Raw genomic sequence first — 21,880 nt, forward strand, 5'->3', positions numbered from 1 at the left:
GGGAATTGTAGTTTCCCGTCGACCCTGCCCCCACACCCTCCAGGGCAGTAGTTTTGCCTTTGCCCCGCCCCCGAGCTGGAAGGCCACGCCCCTAACTCCGTAGCCCTGAGGCGGGAGGCGGGGCCGCGACCCCAAGTCGGGGTGGGGCGAATCCGGTCCGGACAGATAGCCTGGGACTGGGGCAGAGTTCCTGGCTCGCCGCCCCAGTCCCGGTCGCGCCGGCCTCCTGCGCCCCGCGGCCCGCGCTGGGAGCGGGCCTTGAGCGCCTGCCTTGCCCCTCAGCGGACCCGGCTCCCACGCCCGCCCAGGCCCCGCACCGCTGGCCGCCTGAGGAAGAGTCACTGGCTGCGATCGCCTCCAGGGTAACGAGGGGAGGCCAGACCCGGAGGGGAAAGTGTAGGGGCCGGTCCGGGACGGGAAGGAGGGCGGCTGGGTCCGCGCACGACACGGGAATCGCCGGGCTAACGCGCCGCTGAGTCTGGAGCGCGGCCCCTGCCTCCAGCGCAGCCCGGACTGTGCTGGGATCGCTGGGCGACGCGGTGGCGAAGGCACCTGCGTGTCCAGTGGGCGGTGCCCGCTGGTGTTGGGGGCGCCAGGTGCGCGGGGTCCGAGCTGGCCGCGACACTCTCCTCCGCCAGCTCTCACCTTTGGCCGCGCTCGCGGGCCTGGCGGAGTTTCCTGACTGAAGATACCCTCTGACCCAGGCTCCATGTGCCACCTTCTGCGAGTTCACTATGCAAAGCCGGGCCCCCTTCCCTTCCCCGAGAAAGCAGGACTAGGAACTTTTTACAGAAGTAAATGTCTAAGCTTCGTTTTATCCTGTTTCAGTTGAGCGTTGCGTTTCTCCCTCGTGGGTTTGTTGTGTCTGGTATCTTGATCAGGACTTGGGACACAACGCCCACCTAGCACAGAGCACACAGTAGGTGTTCAGTATGTGTTTTTTGAAAGCGTGAGTCACGATACTAAGTTTGGAAAATTCTACTGAGTTGTGCATCGCTATAGTTTTTAAGATATTATGGGTTCTTAAGATGACTTTGAAAATTACAGTAATTTTAAAGCTTACAAAGAGAGTGGTGGTTTTTTTTTCTTTGCATTCCCTATAGCAATGGACTGTTGGATTAGAGGAAAATGGACTGTCAACTAAATCTGACTCAAAACCCGAGTAAAAAGACGAAGCTACTGAACATGTCAACCTTTCATTTTAAAACTTTCAGACTACCATTCTATTATAGGACAAATTGAAATCATTAATAAAGCTTTATCCTAATTAGTTTTTTGGATACCAGTGCAAGGGACCACATTGATGTACCTGTGAGTACATTTAGGAAGTCAGGTTTCTGTAATATGAATTTTTAGAAAATTTAGAATTTTTCACATTTTTTAATTGTTGTTCAAGTACAGTTGTCTCCATTCCCCCCTACTACTCACGCCCACCACAGCCACCCCCACTTCCCACCCTTGATCCTACCCCCTTTGCCTTTGCCCATGTGTCCTTTATACATGTTCCTAAAAACCCTTCCCTCGCCCCCCCCACATTCTCTCCTCCCCTCTCCTGTGATTACTGTCAGTTTGTTCTTGATTTCAATGTCTCTAGTTATATTTTGCTTGCTTGCTTGTTTTGTTAATTAAGTTCCACTTACAGGTGAGATCATATGGTATTTGTCTTTCACCGCCTGGTCTATTTCACTTAGCATAATGCTCTCCAGTTCCATCCATGCTGCTGCAAAGGGTAGGAGCGCCTTCTTTCTTTCTGCTGTGTAGAATTCCATTGTGTGAGTGTGCCATAGTTTTTTGATCCACTTACTTACTGATGGGCACTTAGGCTGTTCCCAGCACTTGGCTATTGTAAATTGTGCTGCTATGAACATTGGGGTGCATAGGTTCTTCTGAATTCGTGTTTCAGGGTTCTTAGGATATAATCCCAGCAGTGGAATTGTGGGGTCAAAAGGCAGTTCCATTTTTAGTTTTCTGAGGAAATTCCATACTGTTTTCCACAGTGACCGCACCAGTCTGCATTCCTACCAACAGTGCACTAGGGTTCCCTTTTCTCCACAACCTCGCTGGCACTTGTTTGTTGATTTGTTTATGATGGCCATTCTGACAAGTGTGAAGTGGTATCTCATTGTGGTTTTACTTTGCATCTCTCTGATGGCTAGTGATGCTGAAGATCCTTTCATATGTCTCTGGGCCCTCTGTATGTCTTCCTCAGAGAAGTCTGTTCAAGTCCTTTGCCCATTTTTTAATTGGGTTGTTTGTCTTCCTGGAGTGGAGTCATATATTTGGGAGATCAAACCCTTGTCCAAGGTATCATTGTCATTAAAAAGCATTTATATTCATACCTAGTGAAAGAACATATAGAGAAAAATATGACAGCACATCACCCCCACACACACACACACATACACACACCTCCCTGCCAGTCACTAGGTGCAGCTGCTGCCTTGACCTCAAAATGTCTGGTAAAATTCTCTTAATAGACTGGCATATCTAAAGCAAAAACCTCTAGGATTCAACTACCCTATGCAGACAACCCCTTTAGTACTAACAATTCTCACAGATTGTGTACATTTCTTCTCAGTTTTTCTGAAAATAGGTAAGGTAATAAAGCTTAAAGTTTTTGCTGTTATTGTTAAGAAAGAGCCTAGTGATGCTAAGTGGAAAAAGGAGGAAACAAAATCTTAATAACCAGAAAATTCAGTTCATCCTGACATCCCATGTCTTCCTGCTTGCAGAAATGTAAGTTACAAGTTAAAGGGGTCAGGGCCTTATCTGCCCTATCACTAGTGAGTATCCCCAATGCCCAGCACAGTGCCTGATCCATAGTAGCCATTTATTAAACAATTGTGGAATGAATACTGGGCTGTTTCACGTATCAGTATAATGATTTACTATGTATATGTAATTTCTCCATTTGTTTGCATATTTACTTAGAATAGATTACTAGCAGTGAGAATTTTACTGGGTCAAAATGTATGAATATTTTCATTGTATCAAAATAGTGCCAACTAGCTATCCAAATGAGCTGTACCATTTTGTGTTGGTATATCTGAGTATGCCTTTCAGAGCATCCACTCAAGCTCTTAATATTGATACAGTGTTTGGTAGTTATGGGTACTTTCAGAACAAGTATTTCATTTGATCTCAGTTACCCTGGAAGGTGGGCATTCCTCCTTTTGTAACATAGCAACTTCCAGCACCTGAAGTTGTTATAGTGAATGACAGATGACAAAGTAATCATACACTTTCAGGTTCTTCTTCCTCCCATTCTTTATCTTTGGTTTGTAGTGAACATCCTGAATAAATTCATATCTTTCTTTAGCAATAAAATATGAAAGAAGAGATATTTATTAGGTATAAGAAAACAACCAGGCATTAGCAAATTTAGAACATTACTACCCTTTCTATTAGGAAAGATGTGGAAACTTGGTGATGCTTTTGTAGCTTCTTGAGTCTGAAAAAGTCACTCTTTTAAACCTCTGAATCTGTTGCAGAATATTCATAAACTATTGAGCTTAATACTCTATTAGTGGACAGGACTCATTTGCATAATAATCTGCATATCTTTCATATCTGTCAGTAAATTCCAAGAATAGAATTGAGAACTAAAAATAAGATAAAAAATATTCAACCTACAAAAAAAATGTTATCACATGAAAACTGAAAAAAAAATTTTTTTATTGTGTGGCAACAAGAAAATATTATTAATTCTTAGTCTTTTACTGTTCCTGATTCTTCCAAATTTGCTAGTCAGGAAACCCAAATGACTTAAAAGTTAATTAATCTGATCAGGAAGTTTTGGAAGCTTCAAAGTTTACTTATAAGTGGACTTCTTGGGGCATGATTTATATCAAAAGTGGGTCCAACATTGTATTTCTATATTATTTTCACATTTGCTTAGGATTCTTTTAAAAAGTACAGAAAAAATAGGGAAGGAGAGATGTAGGTATACTGAGGCTTTGAAAATATCCAGAACCTCCCTTCAATTTCCCTCTATGTTTCCGTTATGATGTCAGATCCCAAATATTGTTCAGTAAACAGAAATACTCTTCAAAGACACTTTCCAGTAATGTTTCCATCTAGTCCTTGTGTCAAAGAACAGCTGCCTAAATATTGTATGGGTTTATGGCAATTAGTTCTTCAAGAAACTTTTATGTAAATCTAAATTATTTTGTTTTTGTTTTTTATAGTAGGATATTTCTGCATCTTGAAGATAAAGCAAAAATCTCTGCAATAGATGGATTTTTGTCACTTTCTGTGAACTAAAGCGATTCAATGTCTCTTCTGGTAAGTTTTTGTTAATATGGATCTAATTTTGTGACATCAGAGTGGTTTGATGTTATTGCAGAATTATAACAAAAGGCATATCCTGATGAGATATTCTTTACTCTCAGATGTTATTTTGATTTGAATAACTTATTGTTTTAAGAAATGAGTTAAATTCTCATTGACTTTTTGTTTCTTCAAAAGAGTTTCTCCTATACTTTTCTGATATACTCATTATTTTGTTCCTTTGACCCATACCCTTTTTCTCATACATATGCTCTACTTGGAAATGCCTCTCTCATCCAGTTAGCTCTGATTTATCATTTAAATCTTTCAAAACTCTTACAAATTTCCATCTGACTAAAGGCAAATAAAAAGTGTTTTTAAGCCCCTTAACAAGACAAGGGAAATATTTGGATCAGTGTGCAATATGAGGAATAGATACCAACTAGTTTTCTGTTAATATTAGATCATGTGTAATGTACTTTAGATATTGGCATCTACTTTCGATGAAGTAGTTTTAGGACTTTCATCATGTCTTATATATTAAAGCAGTGATATTTTAAAAAGTGATGGATACATTTGTATGAGGATTTGCAGTTTACAGAAAATTTTTATACATTATATCTTTCAGTCTTCAAAGTTGTGAGTGATTGGCAGGGCAGGTGGTATAATCCTGATTTTGAGTTTGGCCCAAGATTGCAAAGACTTAGAGCTAAGGCTCAAACTCATATCTGCCAATCAACACCTTCATTTGCCAAGTCTAAGAGGCAGAACTAAGTAGTTAGGAGAAGGTATTATTAGTTACATAGAAAATACAGAATGCATTTACTTATGTTTAAAGTATAGGTTTTCTACTTTAAAGGGGGAACTTTATATATCTGGAAAATACATTGAGGTGAGATACCTACCTCATTTTCCAAAGCAAGGATTGGCAAACTTGTTCTGTAAAGAGCCAGATAGTATTTGTGTGCTGTATGATCTCTGTTAAATTACTCTTCTGTTTTATTCAGTGTGAAAGCAGCCATAGGCAACAATGTAGATGAATGTGTCTGTGGGTCAGTTTAACCATAGTTGGCTGACCCTTGCTGTAAAGGGTTACTTAAGATGTAAAAGGGCATTTGATAAAGATCCTCAGATTCAGAGGCTTGTATGGTTACAAGGGCTTCCGAATTTGGGGAAAATTATATATTTTATTTATTTATTTTAAATTTATTGATTTTAGAAAGTCAGAGAGAAAGAGACATCAATTTGTTGTTCCACTTATTTATGCATTCATTGGTTGATTCTTGTACGTGCCCTGACCGAGGACGTAACACCCAACCTTGGCATATCTAGATGAGCTCTAACCAACTGAGCTACCTGGCCAGGGCCAGAAAAAGGATATTTTAATCTATTCCATAATTATGGATTTTGTGAAGAATAATAGATATGATAATGGGTGACTTACAGTCACTTAATTTATTAATAATTTTACTTTAAATGATATTCTTTCTGCAATGATGAAATATTTAGAATCCTTTGACTGAAAATATTCATGTTTTTTCCTCAATGAGATATTTGTGCAACTGAGAATTGATATTTTTACTTATGAAGGACTCTTCCCCATTTAAGTTTTACCCTCTGTTTGATAGTTAAGAAATGATGTTTTCAAAGAAGCAACATAAATAATTTATTTTCCTTTAAGGTATCTACAGGCTAACTGCTTTTCACTTGGCTATTGTGATAATGAAAAATAACTTACATTCAAAAATATTTTGGATGGTTTATATCATTATACTGCCTAAGATATTCATATATAGATTTTTCACAAGCTATTATATTCAACAGCATTCAGTTAGTTCAATGTGTATATAAGAATGTTTTTAAAGAATAAAATACGACTATTTTGTGATTTTGTTTTGTAACCTGGGCAGCTTTCTTCCACTGTGAAAATTTTGTATAAAGATAATGAAATGTAAGTTTACTATATTAGTTTATAAAATGGTTTCCATATTTCTATGAATTGAAAACATGGATCACAATTCTTATTTTGGAAATAAATTAGGGTCAATATGTCTTAAATTAGGTTCTTTTCCATCTAAAACTGTGATGGATATTTGTTAGAGAGCAAATTTCTTTTTATATGCTTGAATGTATTTTGATAGCTGTGTCAGAGGGGCACCTCCGCCAAGACCACTTCAGGGTTTGTTGGTTTGCTAGAAGGACTTGCAAAACTTAGCATATATACATACTCACAGCTAAGATTTATTATAGCAAAAGGATACAGAGGTACAAAGGGAAAATGTACGTGGAGTGAATTTCGTAGGAAACCAGGCACAAACTTCCAAGAAGCCTCTCTCAGTGGAGTCACATAGGATGGGCTTTATTCCCACAGTGTTACGACAACACATGTGAAATATTGCTTACCAGGGAAGCCCATTAGAGACGCATTTTCAGGATTTTTACTGGGGATTGGTCATGTAGGGGCCTTCTGCTAACAGGTAACTAATTCCAGCCTCCCAGAAACAAAGCAGGAATTCAGCATAAATCATATTGCTTGCATAGTTTAGGCACTGTGAGCTATTCTTATCAGGGAATGGTGGGAACTTTCCCCAAATTTAAACTCCTACATACCAACTAAGGGTCAAACTTGCAGGCTGGCCTTTTCTGATGAGAGCAGTTTTAGGTCTGCTGTGTTCACTCTTTTCTGCACAATGAAGTTCCTTATTATTGTGAAAACTTCAGAGTAAATGGTGCAAAAAATACATAAATATCAAATATAATATATAAATGATCTAACTGATAGTTATTTCCAATATGAGCAACAGTAATAAGTATCTTCCAAAACTGGTATTGTCAAGTTTATTCACCGTAGGCAAATCAATAGAAACTTTGCAAAGGAAATGATTCTACAGCTATCTTGACATTGTTAGCTTCTGTTCTTCAAGGGCAAAATTCACTTAAAACAGTGGGGATATATATCAAATCATTGTGATAAGATTGTTAGATATACCAACTGTAGGAATCCAACTTAAAAAATCCATAATTGACCCTGGCTAGTGTATCTTAGTGGATTGAGCGCAGGCCTGTGAACGGTGGCTGGTTTGATTCCCCGTCAGGGCACATGCCTGGGTTGCAGGCCAGGTCCCCAGTAGGGGGTGCGTGAGAGGCAACCACACATTGATGTTTCTCTCCCTCTCTTTCTCTCTCCCTTCCCCTCTTTCTAAAAATAAATAAATAAAATCTTTTAAAAAATCCATAATTCAGGCTGAGAAAACGATTAGTTTGATTAGTGAGAAATTCTGGCATATTTTAAAGAAAGGAAGTTTGATTACTCATAAGTAACTGACTACAAGTATTAATGAGTGGATTTATAAAGACCCATTTGTTAGTACTTTAATGTGCATATAAAAATGAATGTTCATAAGATGCTTGAAAATAATTTATTATGAAAATCTCTTTCATAGAATTTCTTTATATATTTTTTGACTTGTCCTGGTTTTCTAAATAGTATAAGGTCAGCTGCACCCCACTAATTGATGGTGTGATAAATCACATATAGGGGTCACATTTCTTTATTGGCAATATGTGATGATGATAGGACCATGGATTAAAATGCAGGAAAATGTAAATTTTGATCATGGAACTAAGTCTCTTAATTTGCTTTGAGTTGAAGTTAAAGATGTTTATCACCTTAAGAAACAAAAGTGGTTCCAGATATACTCAATGTGTGGTTTAATGTGGATTAAAATGGTTCTTACACTTAAGGAAAAAAAGTCTGAGGATCAAATAAAAATGATTATGATGGTGGGTACAGCAGAATAATCTTTAGCTAAAATTCAGGAGAAAACTGCAAAGATGATGGAAGTGTTAAATATCAACACCAGCTGTAAAAATGAATTCATACCACGACCTCCAGAGGGAGGACAAGCATCAGAGATAGTGCCAAGTAGAATTATAACAGATGAAATTTGTCTTCTGCACATGGCAGCTGCTTCTCCCTCGTCTCCCATATTGAGTACCTCCATGGTATGAACCCTGGCTTCATTTCCCGGTCCCTGCATGCTACCCTTTCCCTCTGCCCCTCACTCCAGTCACTAGACCTTTGCGTGTCCACACACCACCCCTGCTTGTCTTGTGGCTTATTTTTCATTTATGTAATTCATTTTTGAATTTCCAGAATTGCTTCTGCACTTCACGAACACAAGTTGAATCACTCAGACCTGAAAAACAGTCTGAAACTGGTATCCATCAAAACTTGGTAAGAAAATGATTGCGTACAATTAATGCTCCTCCTCTGCCTTCTGTAATACCATTCACTCTTGGTTCTCCTGTATCTCTTCTTCTTTACAGTGTCTTTTAATATTTCTTCTTCTTCTACTCCTGCTTTTCTTCATAGGTCTATAATTGGTCTCTGCCTAAACCATCTCTCCTTGAGCAGTCTCACCTATTCCTATGGCTTCAGTTGCTCAAATTTCAGATTATCCTGGAGCTGCCTCAGGTTTTCCTTCAGGTGAAGAGGGAACCCTGGCATGAAACCGAACTGATGATTTTCGAATTTTTTCCTACCACCCTGGCTCTTTCTTGGGCACCAGAGGTGTCTATTAAATACATCAGATTAGGGTTTTCAGAGGCATCATTATGCAATTTGAGTATAAAACCTTAATCTTCTCTCAGACTTCACCAACACATTGTTTCCTACTTTGGCTAATGAAAACCCATCTACTAAGTCATCCTAACTAGAAACTGTGGAATTATTCTCACACTGCATCTTCCTCTGCTCCCACATCTAGTTACACACCAAGTCTTATGAATCTGTATCTGAAATACCCTTGAGTCTGTGCCCTCCTTCACCTGATGACCAGTGGTACTCAAGTCTCATCATCTCTCACCTGGACTGTTGCAGGTAGACTCATTGCCTCTGTTTCCTAGACACACGTACCACCTCCTCTCACCACTCAGACCAGTGTTCAGCACCATTACCAATACAGGCCTGCTTGTATCACTTTCCAACTTTGAAGTTTTCATTGATTTCCAAAAGCCTATGGGTAAAGCCTAAACTTTTTTTTTCCATGTAGGAAGTTTATTGGGAAGTTCCTTCTCGACCAACACTTGTGAGGGGTGGAGAGGGCAGAGTTGGTTGTACCTAGGAAATTCTAAGAGAGCTCTTAGCCATTCCCATGAGCATGTCTAGAGCTGTCATGGCTCCACCTGATTGTCGTACTTGTCCAAGGGCCCTGGGCTTTTGTACTCCTGTACCCATCAGACTTGGATACAGGCTGCCCCCAGGAAAGTGCCATAACCTTGGGCTGGGCAGCTTCTTTCTGAAGAGGGCAGATCCCTGTATAAGACTCAGTTGTCCTCATAGTTGGAGAGATAGGTGCCTCCATTCTGAAAGGGGATCTGGCTGTATCCACTGTATCCACCAGATGGATCTGGGGATACCACTGTATCCACCAGAGGAAGAATCAGTTAATGAGTTGAGGACAGGAGATATTACTAAGCGTCTTGGGATACTAATGGAGGTGTTCTAGTTAAGTGAAAGGGAAGGCCTAAACTTCTTAGCGTGGTATAGAGACCTGTAGTGGTATGGTTAGGTATAATTTTTGAGTTTCATTTCTTGCTACTGAGTTTTAGTACATACTCTTTTTTCTGCTTGAAAATACTCTTCCCCCTTTTCTGCCTCTAAAATTTCTCCTCATTCATAAAGAGTTGGCTCAAATATCACGTCTCTGAAGCCTTTCCTCTTGTACCTTTTATTTCATTTTGCTCCTACATATCTTACACAGCCCCATAAAATGGCATTGACTGTAGTATTTCAAAATGATTGATGTATACACCAGAGGCATCCTGGCTTTTTCATCGTTGTCTCCCTGTGGGCAATGTCTGATGTAAGTGATATTTAAAGAAACATACTTGGGAATAAATACTTCTCTTTCCCCTCCTTAATCCTGACTTTATACTGTAATTCTCACTACAAAAGGAACCTGCCTTGCAAATGACTTATTTCTTACAAAATACCCATTTAATCTTGTTTATATATTTATCCTGATTCTGTCTTCAGTTGTTTTCATTTTTGTCATTTCACTTTTTATCCACTAGTTCTCTACAGCCTTCCAGGTACTTGCCCTTTTTGTACAATGGGATGTAGTGTCTAATCCTAGTTTTCATTCAGGTATTACCCTTCTGCCCTGACCAGTGTGGCTCAGTTGGTTGAGTGTTTTCCAGCAAACCGAAAGGCTGCCAGTTTGATTCCTAGTTAGGGCATATGCATGCTTTGCAGGCCAGGTCCCTAGTCGGGGGCATGCGAGAGGTAACTGATTGGTGTTTCTCTCACACATCATTGTTTCTCTCTCTCTCTCTCTTTCCCTTCCCCTCTCTCTAAAAGTGAATAAATAAAATCTTTTAAAAAAATTACCCTTCAGTTTGAGGTAGTGTTCAGAGAGTAAAGTATCAGTTGCTAAGAAAGAGGCCTAGAACTCAGGAAACTTCCACATGCACTGCCTTTTTTTCATATGTGCTAAAATACATGTAACTTAAAATTGACCATTTTAAGCATTTTGTGTGTACAGTTCAGTGGTATTAAATACATTCATAATGTGCAACCATCACCACTTCCATAACTCTTTTCATCTTTTAAAATGGAAACTCTCTGCCCATTAAACAGTATGGCCCCATTACCTGTCCTTCCTGTTCCCCTGGCAACCACCATTCTACTTTCTGTCTGTATGATCTTGACAACTCTTAGTACCTGATATAAGTGGAATCATACCGTATTTGTTTTTTTGTTAGTGAGTTATTTCACTTAGCATAATGTTCTCAAGGTCCATTTGTGTTGCAGTGTATTTCAGAATTTCCTTACTTTTTAAGGCTGAGTAATATTCCATTGTATGTATTTGGCTTATGCATTCATCCGAGGATGAACATGGGTTACTTCCACATTGTAGTTATTGTGAATGCTGCTGCTGTGAACATGGGTATACAGATATCTCTTCAAGACTTTGATTTTTTGTTTTCTAATTCTCTTACTCGTGATCAAATCAAAAAGAAAAAAGAGGTTAGTTTGGGATGATTTGCTCTTAGTAAACCTATGCTGTCTTCTTTTTATTACCATGTTGTTTTCTTAAGTGTTCATAATTTATTTATCTGGTAATTTGATATCATCCTTGACTGGGTAACTGCAGCAAGCTGCCCCCTTTGTAGTTTTCTCCCTTATTTGGAAAATTGGGTCAGTGTTTTGACTATTTCCATTCTGGTTTCTTGCTCGAGTTCTACTATGTCTGCAGAATTAATACCCTAGATTTAATTGTCTTTGGCCTGGAGGTTTGAACCTATTTAAAACAACCTGTTTGGGGCTTCAGCTAGTTTTTCACAACATATGTGCCCCTTCTAGTTTAAAGAAGACTATCTCCCTAATGGAGAAGATGAAAGCAAAGTACCAGTTATCCAACTGATTTCAGCCCACCAACCTTATGCCATTTTTTTCGCCCAGAGAGCTGTAAGCCTCAGTTCGTTCTGTGCTGTAGCCTGCCTGCCTGGGTTATAAGTTGTCACTTAAAAACATTTTTTAATTGTTATATGCTCTTCTTTCTGTCTCTTACGTGTGTTCTTTAAATCTCAGTTTATTTGAAGACTACCTGTTCTAAAGAAATTAAATTGATTTATTTTGATTTTCTCTTCTTTTTTTTTTCTCATTGGGATTATTTCCAATTGTATAGTAGAATTTCTTTTCTTTTTATAATTTTTCACTTTTCTGTAACAATATTTACCTTTATTCATCTTTAGCCATGAGCTTATAGTTACATTTTTTCTGCTCTCTTAAAATGTTAGGGAACATGTAGCATTAAGGATATAATAAATAGTTCGCACAATTCCTGGCACATAGTAATATAATTTCTAACCCCCTTCTTCCTTCTCCTTGCCTCGGAGACAGTAATAAGATTCTAGCCACCTGCTGGTGCCTGTAAGGTTCCTAAGAGTCTGTTGGAGCACTGCTGTCCTTTGGGAGAGCCTCATGGCTATCATATGACACCAGTGGCATTGGCCTCCTCTTTCTCCTGTGTGCCCGTTTCATTGCCACTGGGATCAGTGCAAAGCTAGGACTCTGACTCTGGGGCACCCTGTGAGCCACCGAATATTGCTTCATGGTCGTTAACACAGGAGGTCTGATTGTTTGTTTGTTTGTTTGTTTTTCTGATCTCTCTTCTTATTCATTTCATCTTGTGAAAAACATCTTCAGCAATTTTAATGGACTGGGGTGTGGAAATTGTTCCTTGACTGTTAATACATCCACTAGCTGAGAATATGCCTGTCTGAGCAATGGATAAAACTTGTGATCACTTAAAGCAATAGCAGAAGCATAGGATATTACTCACAGGTCCCCATTACTCTTCCTGTGACATATTTATTTATTACCTACCTTGAAGAATTAATAACCATTCTTAACAACTCCTAAAAATGCTTACTGGAGCGTATTCTCTGCTACCTGTGAATCTGTGTTTCCTGCCTTCTCTCCTTTATAGGCTGATAGCTTTCTAACTGGCATCAATCATTAGCAATTATAAATTCTTTTTAGATCTTAAAATAGTCTCTTAAGTCACCTTTTTGTGTGTCCTTCTAATGAGCACTTATGTGTCTGAAAATACAATATCTGTATTTCATAATGGGGCAGGGGCCAAATTGGGGGACCAGAAAGTTGTGAACCTATTTTCTTTTCGTCTTTTCTGAAACAACGCAGGTTGATGAGCCAGCGCGTTCCAGGTTGCCTCCATCCACTAGACACAGTGAAGTGGTATGTTCCACCAACATTTCTCACTATGAACTCCAGGTGGAAATAGGTAATAATCATGGATTTCACATAATTGATTATTGTTAGAAATGAAATTGATTACAAAAAGATGTTTTTAGTCATAGTCCTTTAACCACACTCCTTTTTTTTAAGCTTAAAAACTTACCTAAAATCCCATTTGTAGTAGAAACCTATCTCTGTTAAGTTTGGAACAGGATGGGTATTATTTACAGCCTTAAACATGTAAAACATTTGCTCTGAATATTCAGAAACATCTATTAAGCACTACAAACAGCTGCCATGTTAGATGCTAGGGATAAAAAGCCGTGTAAAACACCTGAGGAGTTCACATTCTCTCTGGGAAGATGAACACATAAGATAGCTCCACCTTATCCACTAGAGGATGCTATAGTAGAGGTGTGTTGATTGTTACGGGAACAGAGAAGATGGAACAAAAAGGAGCTAGATCCTGAAGAATTAGGAAGAGTTTGCTAAATGTTCTAGTCAGGGTGTTTGTTACAACAGAAAACAATCCTGGCTAACAAGCAAAAGAGAAATTTTTTAACAATATTGCTAACTCAGAGAATTATTGGCCGGAGAAATAAATGGCTTGGAAGAAGCCAAGAGAAGCTACATGACTAGAGCCATAGCCAGGGCCATGACGCAGGAGCAGCCCAGGTTGCGTAGTGTCTAGTAGGTACTTACAGCCCCCTGGAATCCTGCAGCAGTGAGTTCTGACTGCCCTGCTTCTTTATGTCACTCATTCCGTCCTCCAGCTGGACAAGCTTAGGTCATTGACCCTCCATGCCAGGGTCAAGGAGACAAAGGGAGAGTGAGGATCTGGCCTTTTCTAAAAAAGTACTAGTGGAAATGCCCTAATATTAGACAGGAGGTTCAGATGGTGTCAATTCAAAAAAGATAAAATATAATGGTTTGGCCAAAAAGTTCATTTGTTTTTTTCTGCAAGATTGTTCTAGTAACTCTTAACTGTCTTTAATTTCATTTGAAACAATTTTGTTAGATTGTATTGTGACAGCTGTCATATCAGCATGTATTTGAAAAAAACTTACAAAATTGGTGAATTTTTGTGTAGCCATTTTAATATTGAAGGTGGAAGAAGATATGTAACATTTTTGGCATATTGTGCTTTATTATTTCAAGAAAGGTAAAAACAACTGAAATGCAAAAAAAGATTTGTGCAATGTATGGAGAAGGTGCTGTGACTAATGGAATGTGTCAAAGGTGGTTTCCAAAGTTTTTGCTGGAGATTTCTTGCTGGACAATGCTCTTCAGTTGGGTGGGCCAGTTGAGGTTGACAGCGATCAAATTGAGACATTAATTGAGAACAGTCAACATTATACTACACAGGAGAGAGCCGACATACTCAAAATATCCAAATCAATAAAGTTATTGGTGAAAATAAAAATGTGTCTTCTATTTTATGGAAAAAATTAAACAGACTTTTTGACCAACCCAATATTTACTTCCAGAGATGACCGAGGAAGGAGGGTTAGGGAGAGACTACCACACAGTTGCCTAGAAGAGGGAACGAGAGGAGAGTAGGCAGCGGTAGGAGATAAATCTGGGAGGTTTGGATCACATTGTGAAAGACTTCATGTGGTCTGTTTAGAAGTTCAGACTCTCTCTGAAGAGAGAGAGTGTTGGCCCCCAGAGTTTATCCATTTTATTACTCAAAGGATTTAAGGCAGAAATTTGGGACTTCTCCTCTCTGTGCTAGAAAGACATTGTGGAATAGTGGTGATGGTAATAATAGCATCCAAATAAGGCATTACTTTGAACATTTTATATGGATTTTTCATTTTACCCTTTTCCTGCTCCCATTTTGCAGGTAAGAATACTGAGGCTCCAAGATTTGAAAGCAAACCTTTCTGACTGTAGATTCTAAGTTCTCAGCAGCTGCACTGTAGTATCTCCCTATTGATAAAATGCTGAATTTAGAAGGACAACTGCTAGCAATTCTAGGCAGCATTCTAGAAGATGTAGTAGATTAGTTACAAGGAATTATGATCCTCATCACCTGGGTCTTTTTAAAAATTACAATTCCTATATCTCATTACAGGCTTACTGAATCAAAATTTCTGGTGAGTGGAAGCCGGGCATAGGCTTTTGAAGTAGTTTCCTCAGTAATGTTGACACATGCCTGGTTGGGCATGCAGGGCATAGTGAGAAAGTCACTGCATCTCTCCAGGGAAAGAGGATGGGACTTGAACCAAGGCAGTGATGCTGACACTGTGGGGGAAGGGATGACTTTGAGATTAATATCTTTTAAATAATATAAGTGGCAGAATTTGGTGACTGTGGAAAAAAGGGAGGGAACTAATGTTTATTAAGGGCCTATTAACAGTGTTTTCTTGAAAAGCTGAAGTTTTTAATTTTAATGAAGTCCAAATTATCAAATTTTTTCTTCTCTGGTTGCTAACACAAGTTTTACGTCTAATTGTAGGAAGAGGATTTGACAACTTGACTTCGGTCCATCTTGCACGGCACACTCCTACAGGTACACTGGTGACTATAAAAATTACCAATCTGGAAAACTGCACTGAAGAGCGCCTGAAAGCTTTACGGGTAACAATACGAAAGAAATTATACATTTAGAGTACTGTCTATCTGAGGAGTTAACAGCTGTAAAGACTTTTCCTCCAAATTAATCGTTCTGTTAGAGAAAAGTAGATTTCTGTCTTCTAGTAAACGTGCAATTACAGTTGGAAAGAATACGAGGAAGCCAGATCCATGTGAGAACAAATATATTCAAACTTTGGTAACTACTGTACATTCCTTCAGACGAATATCATATTTGAAATGCTGGTCTGAAGATTTACAATGTCCCTAGTCAGTCCAATCACAAGTAGTCATACAGGGAAAGGTAAAGACAGAAGCAGACAGTTTCCTTTCCATCCAGTTAAGTAAAATTCACTTCTAAATTGATACATTTTAGCAGAATTGCCTTTCAGGAATATTATAGTACCATTTTCATTGTCACTAATGATTTCTGGTATAGAGAGGGATTTTACTTTGATATTGTCTTCATTTTTAAAAATGTCTATATGTGCACATGTATATTGCGCAGAAAAAAAAGATCAGAAGTTAATGGTGGTTTTCCCTGTTATGTCATGTTAGCAGTGACTTTCATCTTCATATATGTATGTATTTTTAAATGTTTCTATACTAAGAACATAGCATCATTGAGCATGACCTCTAGAATCAAACTGTCTAAGGTCAAGTCCCACTTTCACTTTTATTAATTATGAGCTCTTGGACAAGTTTTCTCACTTCTTTCCAAGTGTCCTCCTCTGTAACATGGTAATCGTGGTATCACACTGTGTAGTGGTTGCGAGGTTTGAAGAGATGACAGCAGTAGGAACACGTGTTGGTACCAGTAAGTTTTACTGAGTATTGGCTGCCACTGCTGCTGTTACCTTCATCATAAGGAGAAAAAGATTTTCAAATGTCTTCTCTCTTGTGTGTCTCTCCTAGAAAGCTGTGATTCTGTCCCACTTTTTCCGGCACCCCAATATTACAACTTATTGGACTGTTTTCACTGTTGGCAGCTGGCTTTGGGTTATTTCTCCATTTATGGCCTATGGTAAGAAAACTCATTCTGGGTAAAATAACTCATACTTTTGCTTGGATGCTATATTTACAAGGATGACTGGGATCTTAGATTTACGATGAACCCAATTCCAAACTTCATGATATATTTCAATTTCAGATTCATGTTGAATTTTAGTCTTCAGAAAAAAGTAGAATAGGTCTGATGATCAGTGAACCACCACTGCTTCTCCAGGAAGCCCAGACCTTTGCACCAGCTGTCTCTTCCCTTCAGTTTCCTTCCTCTTTCTCTCTCTCAGTGGAGAGCTACCATTACTCTTCAGGAACATCATCCCCATCCCTGTTTCTCTACATGGTAAACTTCTTTCACTGTATTAGAAACATCTGCGTATGTACCTGGCTCCTTCACTGGATTTGAACTTCTTGAAGGCAGGATTACATTTGTATTTATCATATGGGTACCCAGGTGCTCATACAGTACCTAGCACGAAGTAGTGTTCAATAGCGTGTTGAATAAATAAATGAATGTTCTAGAACTTTGATTTTTAGGACAGCTTTTGTGAATTGTCTCTGGATTTAAAAATATTTATACACATGTCTATACACACAGTATTTTTTTTTAGTAATATTGAAAATTGTTAATTTTCTTTTCTGATCTCTAGAGTGTCATTAGAAAAATCTTTTTGAATATTCTTGAAGCAAAATTACCTTTGCATAGGAAAATGGTTAGACTCTAAAATGTAACAAAGGTGTGTGTGTATGTGTGTGTGTGTGTGTTTATGGTTGAAGAAAACATTTAAAACATAGCTAGAAGCAAAATCACTTCCAGTGTTCATTTAAAGGTTTCAGGGGTTTCTTTTAGGTTCAGCAAGTCAACTCTTGAGGACTTACTTTCCTGAAGGAATGAGTGAAACTTTAATAAGAAACATTCTCTTTGGAGCTGTGAGAGGGTTGAACTATCTGCACCAAAATGGCTGTATTCACAGGTATTTACTTATTTGTATTTTGCAAAATGAAAGAATTTTAGTGGAAGACATTTTTTAGGGAGCTTTTAGGAAGGAAGGAGCAGTTGAGTGTCAGAAGGAGGAATAGGAAACTTGTAAATAAAAATTGAGGGAGGAAGGGGCCAATTGCTACTGTTGATGCTCACATCTGTGTTCATTGGCCCGTGTTCAGACCACCTTCTCTGTGCCAGGTGCTGTGCTCCATGCTGGGGTGGACCGCCTGCCCTCACGCAGCACAAGTCGCAGTCTAATGGGGGATGTAAGCTGTAGGGAGTGAGATCCTAGTTAGCTTTTTTTTTCTCCCTTAAGCAAATAGCTCCTTTATCTGTTTTTCATCTTTAAGTCATAGTCATATCATGTACAAATTGTAACTAAACCTTTTTTTTGATTTCTTAAATATTTTGCAGCACCTTGAAATTATCATACTAAATATCAATTCTTTTTACCAAACTGTAGATGCAAAATTGGCTAATTATTAAAAAACAGTGCTGTTTAAGATACACAGGGACTTTGTTTTCTTTTTTAATTAAGTTACTTTTAAATAAGCTTTTTAAATTGTTTTTTTCTATTTCCTTAAAGCCTTTATTCTTATTATTTGGTGTTTTTAGCAGCATTCTAGTTAACTGAGAATTTATAACAGACTCAAGATTCTACTATAGTTTACCAGACTGTTGGTCATCCTGCTCTAATGGTCTGTTAGAAACTCTGTTAGTTTCAAATCCAGTGATTTGGAGGAAAAACAAGGCTCTTTTATAATTTATTTGACAAAGGAAGTATTTATATGAGACGTACCTTTATAAATAGTGTTAATACCATGAAAGGCTGTCTTTTTTGGATAATATTGAATTTAACTTTATACTTTAAATATTAGTTAGTTGATTTTCTTAGACTTCTCAGGTGTTTTACAATAGCATCCTAAAAGAGTGAAATCATTTGATTCCATTCCAAGTTTGAAGAAAATATGATCACTTTCAAACATGTAGCTGTCAGTTATATATTTCCTTGTCCTGTTGCTATAATAAACAGCTGAAAGGATTCCTTAATTTCCTGAACATTTCCTAAATACACAGAGCAGTGTGCTGCTATTTTATAAAGAATATTAAATTTCTAAGAAGATACAAGGATTTGTTCTTACCCAATTTTTATCCTCTCTTCATTGGCCAATTTCCTAGCACTTAGGATTGTTTCTTTTTGTTCTAGGAGTTTTAAAGCCAGCCATATCCTCATTTCTGGTGATGGCCTAGTGACCCTTTCTGGCCTGTCCCATCTGCATAGTTTGGTTAAGCACGGACAGAGGCATAGGGCTGTGTATGATTTCCCACAGTTCAGCACATCAGTGCAGCCGTGGCTGAGTCCAGAACTGCTGAGACAGGTCAGGTGTGGCCGTTGCATTGGGTTGTCTGTGCATCTTGAGTGTCTTATAAGCTTGACTATAAAGGACAATTGTGACTTTATATTTGGATTGGTGAATGGACTACTACTGCAAGACATTTTTCTTTTTCTTGTCAAAATTATTATCTTAGGAATTTTAAAATGTGTGCCATATATTAGGGATAGCTTGATTTCTTGCTTATGAGTTTTTTCCACATTTGTTCACCATCCTTTATCAAAAAAGCACATGTATGTAAAGTTGTAACTTTTAAAGTTATTTACACTAAAGGACTTCAAATTAATTGTTTACAGGATTTACATGGATATAACGTGAAGTCAGATATTTACAGTGTTGGGATTACAGCATGTGAGTTGGCCAGTGGGCAGGTACCTTTCCAGGACATGCATAGGACTCAGGTAAATGCTACTAAAATCCCTGAACTACCTTCCTTCATATGATCCCTTATATTCTAGATAGTATCTGTTGAACATCCTTGCCGTAAGACTCTTAGGATCTTTATTGTTGATGTTTCACCATTTTGCCTGAAAAGGATTGAAGGAAAGTTTTCTTTTAGATGCTGTTACAGAAACTGAAAGGTCCTCCTTATAGCCCATTGGATATCAGTATTTTCCCTCAGTCAGAATCCAGAATGAAGAATTCCCGATCAGGTGTAGACTCCGGGATTGGAGAAAGTGTGCTTGTCTCCAGCGGAACTCACACAGTGAATAGTGACAGATTGCAAACACCGTCCTCAAAAACTTTTTCACCTGCCTTCTTTAGCTTGGTACAGCAGTGTTTGCAACAAGATCCTGAGAAAAGGTAATATTGTTTACTTCTTCTAATTAACATAAAACATATTTGTTTTATATTTTATAGAAGCTTTATGATAGTCCCTTCCCGCCACATGCAAATTTTTAATCACTCTTTCGATAAAAAAATTATAGTCTAGACAGTATCAATGCTAAAAACAAGTAGAGGCAGTGAGCAAATGGGAAGAGTACAGGATTCAAAGTCAGAAAACTTGGCTCCAGTCTTAGCTGTTTTATTTCCTAACCAAGTCACCTTATAAAAATCAGTTAATCTTTCTGAACATTAATTACTGCATTTATGTTAAGACATTTTAGAAATTTCCAAGCAAGCAGTATAAAAATGTTAGTTGCTACTATTATAATAATATAAATTATTATCATAGTAACTATACATTATCATTAGTATTTTGGAAATAAGGTCTACGTCTTGTCTTTTTTTGGCCCCTTAATGCCTAGCATAAGCTCCTTATCATTGGTAAGTTCCCAGTAAATGTTGAATTATGGACTAATTAAAGGATACCTCTAGAATTAATTCTTATTAGTCAAGGATGAAGCTAAGAATTAGGCTTCCTGACATATATTAGTTTTCCTTTTAATTTTTAGTTTTGGATTTTATAGCTCTAAACCTAATTTCTAATATATTTTTACATCTAAAAATCTACATTCTAATATGAGGTTCTGTTTTTTTATTTTTAAAAATTTTCAGGCCATCAGCAAGCAGTTTATTGTCTCATGTTTTCTTCAAACAGGTAAGCTGATCTTTCTTCTGTTGTCTAAAATGATGTTTTTAAATACTATTAAAAAGTCACTTCATCTTGTTGGCTTAATGGGACAGTTCGGTTACCAAGGTTCTTAATAACTTTCTTACAAAAGATAAAGCTAAAATCAAGAAAACATTTTGGTAGTTCAGTTATAGATTTTTTAAAATACATCCATTCTGCAAAATGAGTAAAAAAAAAAAATGGAATGTCATCATACATTACTGTATCCTCAGTTTATACTTTGATTAATTTAAAGATATTTTACTTTTTCTATATTGTCTAGAAATGATTTAAAGGCAAAATAATTCTGATAAAAATCAGTTTATTGGCTGTCACTTCTTCCTGTTTTCAGATGACCAGAATCAATGGCATTTTTAGGGAAAACACCTAAAAACAGTTTTAAACACTTTTAATGATGTCTTTGGAAGTTATTTATTGCTAACAAAACTAATGTACCGAACTTATGTACCAACAGCCTTATTTTGAGTTTCTTTAACAGATGAAAGAAGAGAGCCAGGATTCCTTGCTTTCACTGTTGCCTCCTGCTTCTCACCAGCCACCCATAGCACTGCCTCCAGCATCACCTTGGACTGAGCCAGAATGTGATTTTCCTGATGAAAAAGACTCAAACTGGGAATTCTAGGGCTGCCAAATCCTTTTATGTCCTATATACTTGACACTTTCTCCCTGCTGCTTTGCTTCTGTATTGCTAGGTACAAATACTAGAATTATACTTGAAAATACAGTTGGTGCACTGGAGAACCTATCATTTAAAACCACTCTATTCAAAGGAGCATGAGTCTGTGGCCCCTTTGGTTAGCTCAGAGTGCTGTTACAACTCCAGGGAAACTTTAGAATTATTAATCCAGTCACATTTGGTGTCACCTAGTCTCAAATTTTTTCCCCAAAGCTGTGACTCTTCTTTTTAAAAACTCTCAATATAGTTTTTGAGCCAGTTAATTTTTTCAGCATTTTGCTGCCCTCAGGGGAATAAACCCTCAAAGGACAGTGCTTCCAAGTACATTTTTTTTTTTTACTTCCAGATTCTCTAGCCTTTTTGATCAATTATTGTTAGACCAACAGGCTAGTTTATCCTGGCATCAAACTCTTTTCTGGTAACAGGGAGAATGTTTTACTTTCCCATTTTCTTCTGTTAATACTTATGGTAATATCAAACTGAGCCTCACTCACATTAAATGATTCACTTGAAATATATAGAGAAGTTGTGGTTTTTTTTTAAGGGGCTAAAGTAACACTTTTCTACTCAATGTAAATTATAGATCCTAAATTAATGCACCCCGTGGGAGCTTAATAAAGATTTATTGAATTGA

The 21,880-nt window shown here is 37.8% G+C and overlaps 1 protein-coding gene across 5 annotated transcripts; it reads left to right on the forward strand.

Moving 5' to 3' along the window:
• Positions 1 to 108: 108 nt before the first annotated feature.
• STRADB (STE20 related adaptor beta) lies at positions 109 to 21,880 on the forward strand. 5 transcript variants are annotated; one of them, XM_071220686.1, is made up of 13 exons: positions 162 to 362; positions 639 to 794; positions 4,188 to 4,284; positions 8,426 to 8,506; positions 12,983 to 13,082; positions 15,498 to 15,619; positions 16,529 to 16,637; positions 17,466 to 17,589; positions 18,808 to 18,979; positions 19,291 to 19,395; positions 19,554 to 19,798; positions 20,495 to 20,537; positions 21,049 to 21,880. In XM_071220686.1, the coding sequence occupies exons 3-13, from the start codon at positions 4,273 to 4,275 to the stop codon at positions 21,190 to 21,192; spliced, it is 1,257 nt and encodes a 418-aa protein (XP_071076787.1). In that variant the 5' UTR covers positions 162 to 362; positions 639 to 794; positions 4,188 to 4,272; the 3' UTR covers positions 21,193 to 21,880. The 5 variants fall into 5 exon arrangements, with proteins under 5 accessions (XP_024420003.2, XP_053774914.1, XP_053774915.1 ...); XM_024564235.3 differs by lacking the exon at positions 639 to 794 and having other exon boundaries at positions 109 to 362; XM_053918939.2 differs by lacking the exon at positions 639 to 794 and having other exon boundaries at positions 158 to 362; positions 19,617 to 19,798.

Source organism: Desmodus rotundus, chromosome 2, assembly GCF_022682495.2.
Source record: "Desmodus rotundus isolate HL8 chromosome 2, HLdesRot8A.1, whole genome shotgun sequence".
NCBI classification, from domain to species: domain Eukaryota; kingdom Metazoa; phylum Chordata; class Mammalia; order Chiroptera; family Phyllostomidae; genus Desmodus; species Desmodus rotundus.

Excerpts from the sequence above, each read along its gene's own strand:
- STRADB (XM_024564235.3), top strand. Across the intron at positions 15,620-16,528 it reads AGCGCCTGAAAGCTTTACGG|AAAGCTGTGATTCTGTCCCA; the intron begins GTAACAATACGA and ends TGTCTCTCCTAG. Across the intron at positions 19,396-19,553 it reads AGGACATGCATAGGACTCAG|ATGCTGTTACAGAAACTGAA; the intron begins GTAAATGCTACT and ends GTTTTCTTTTAG.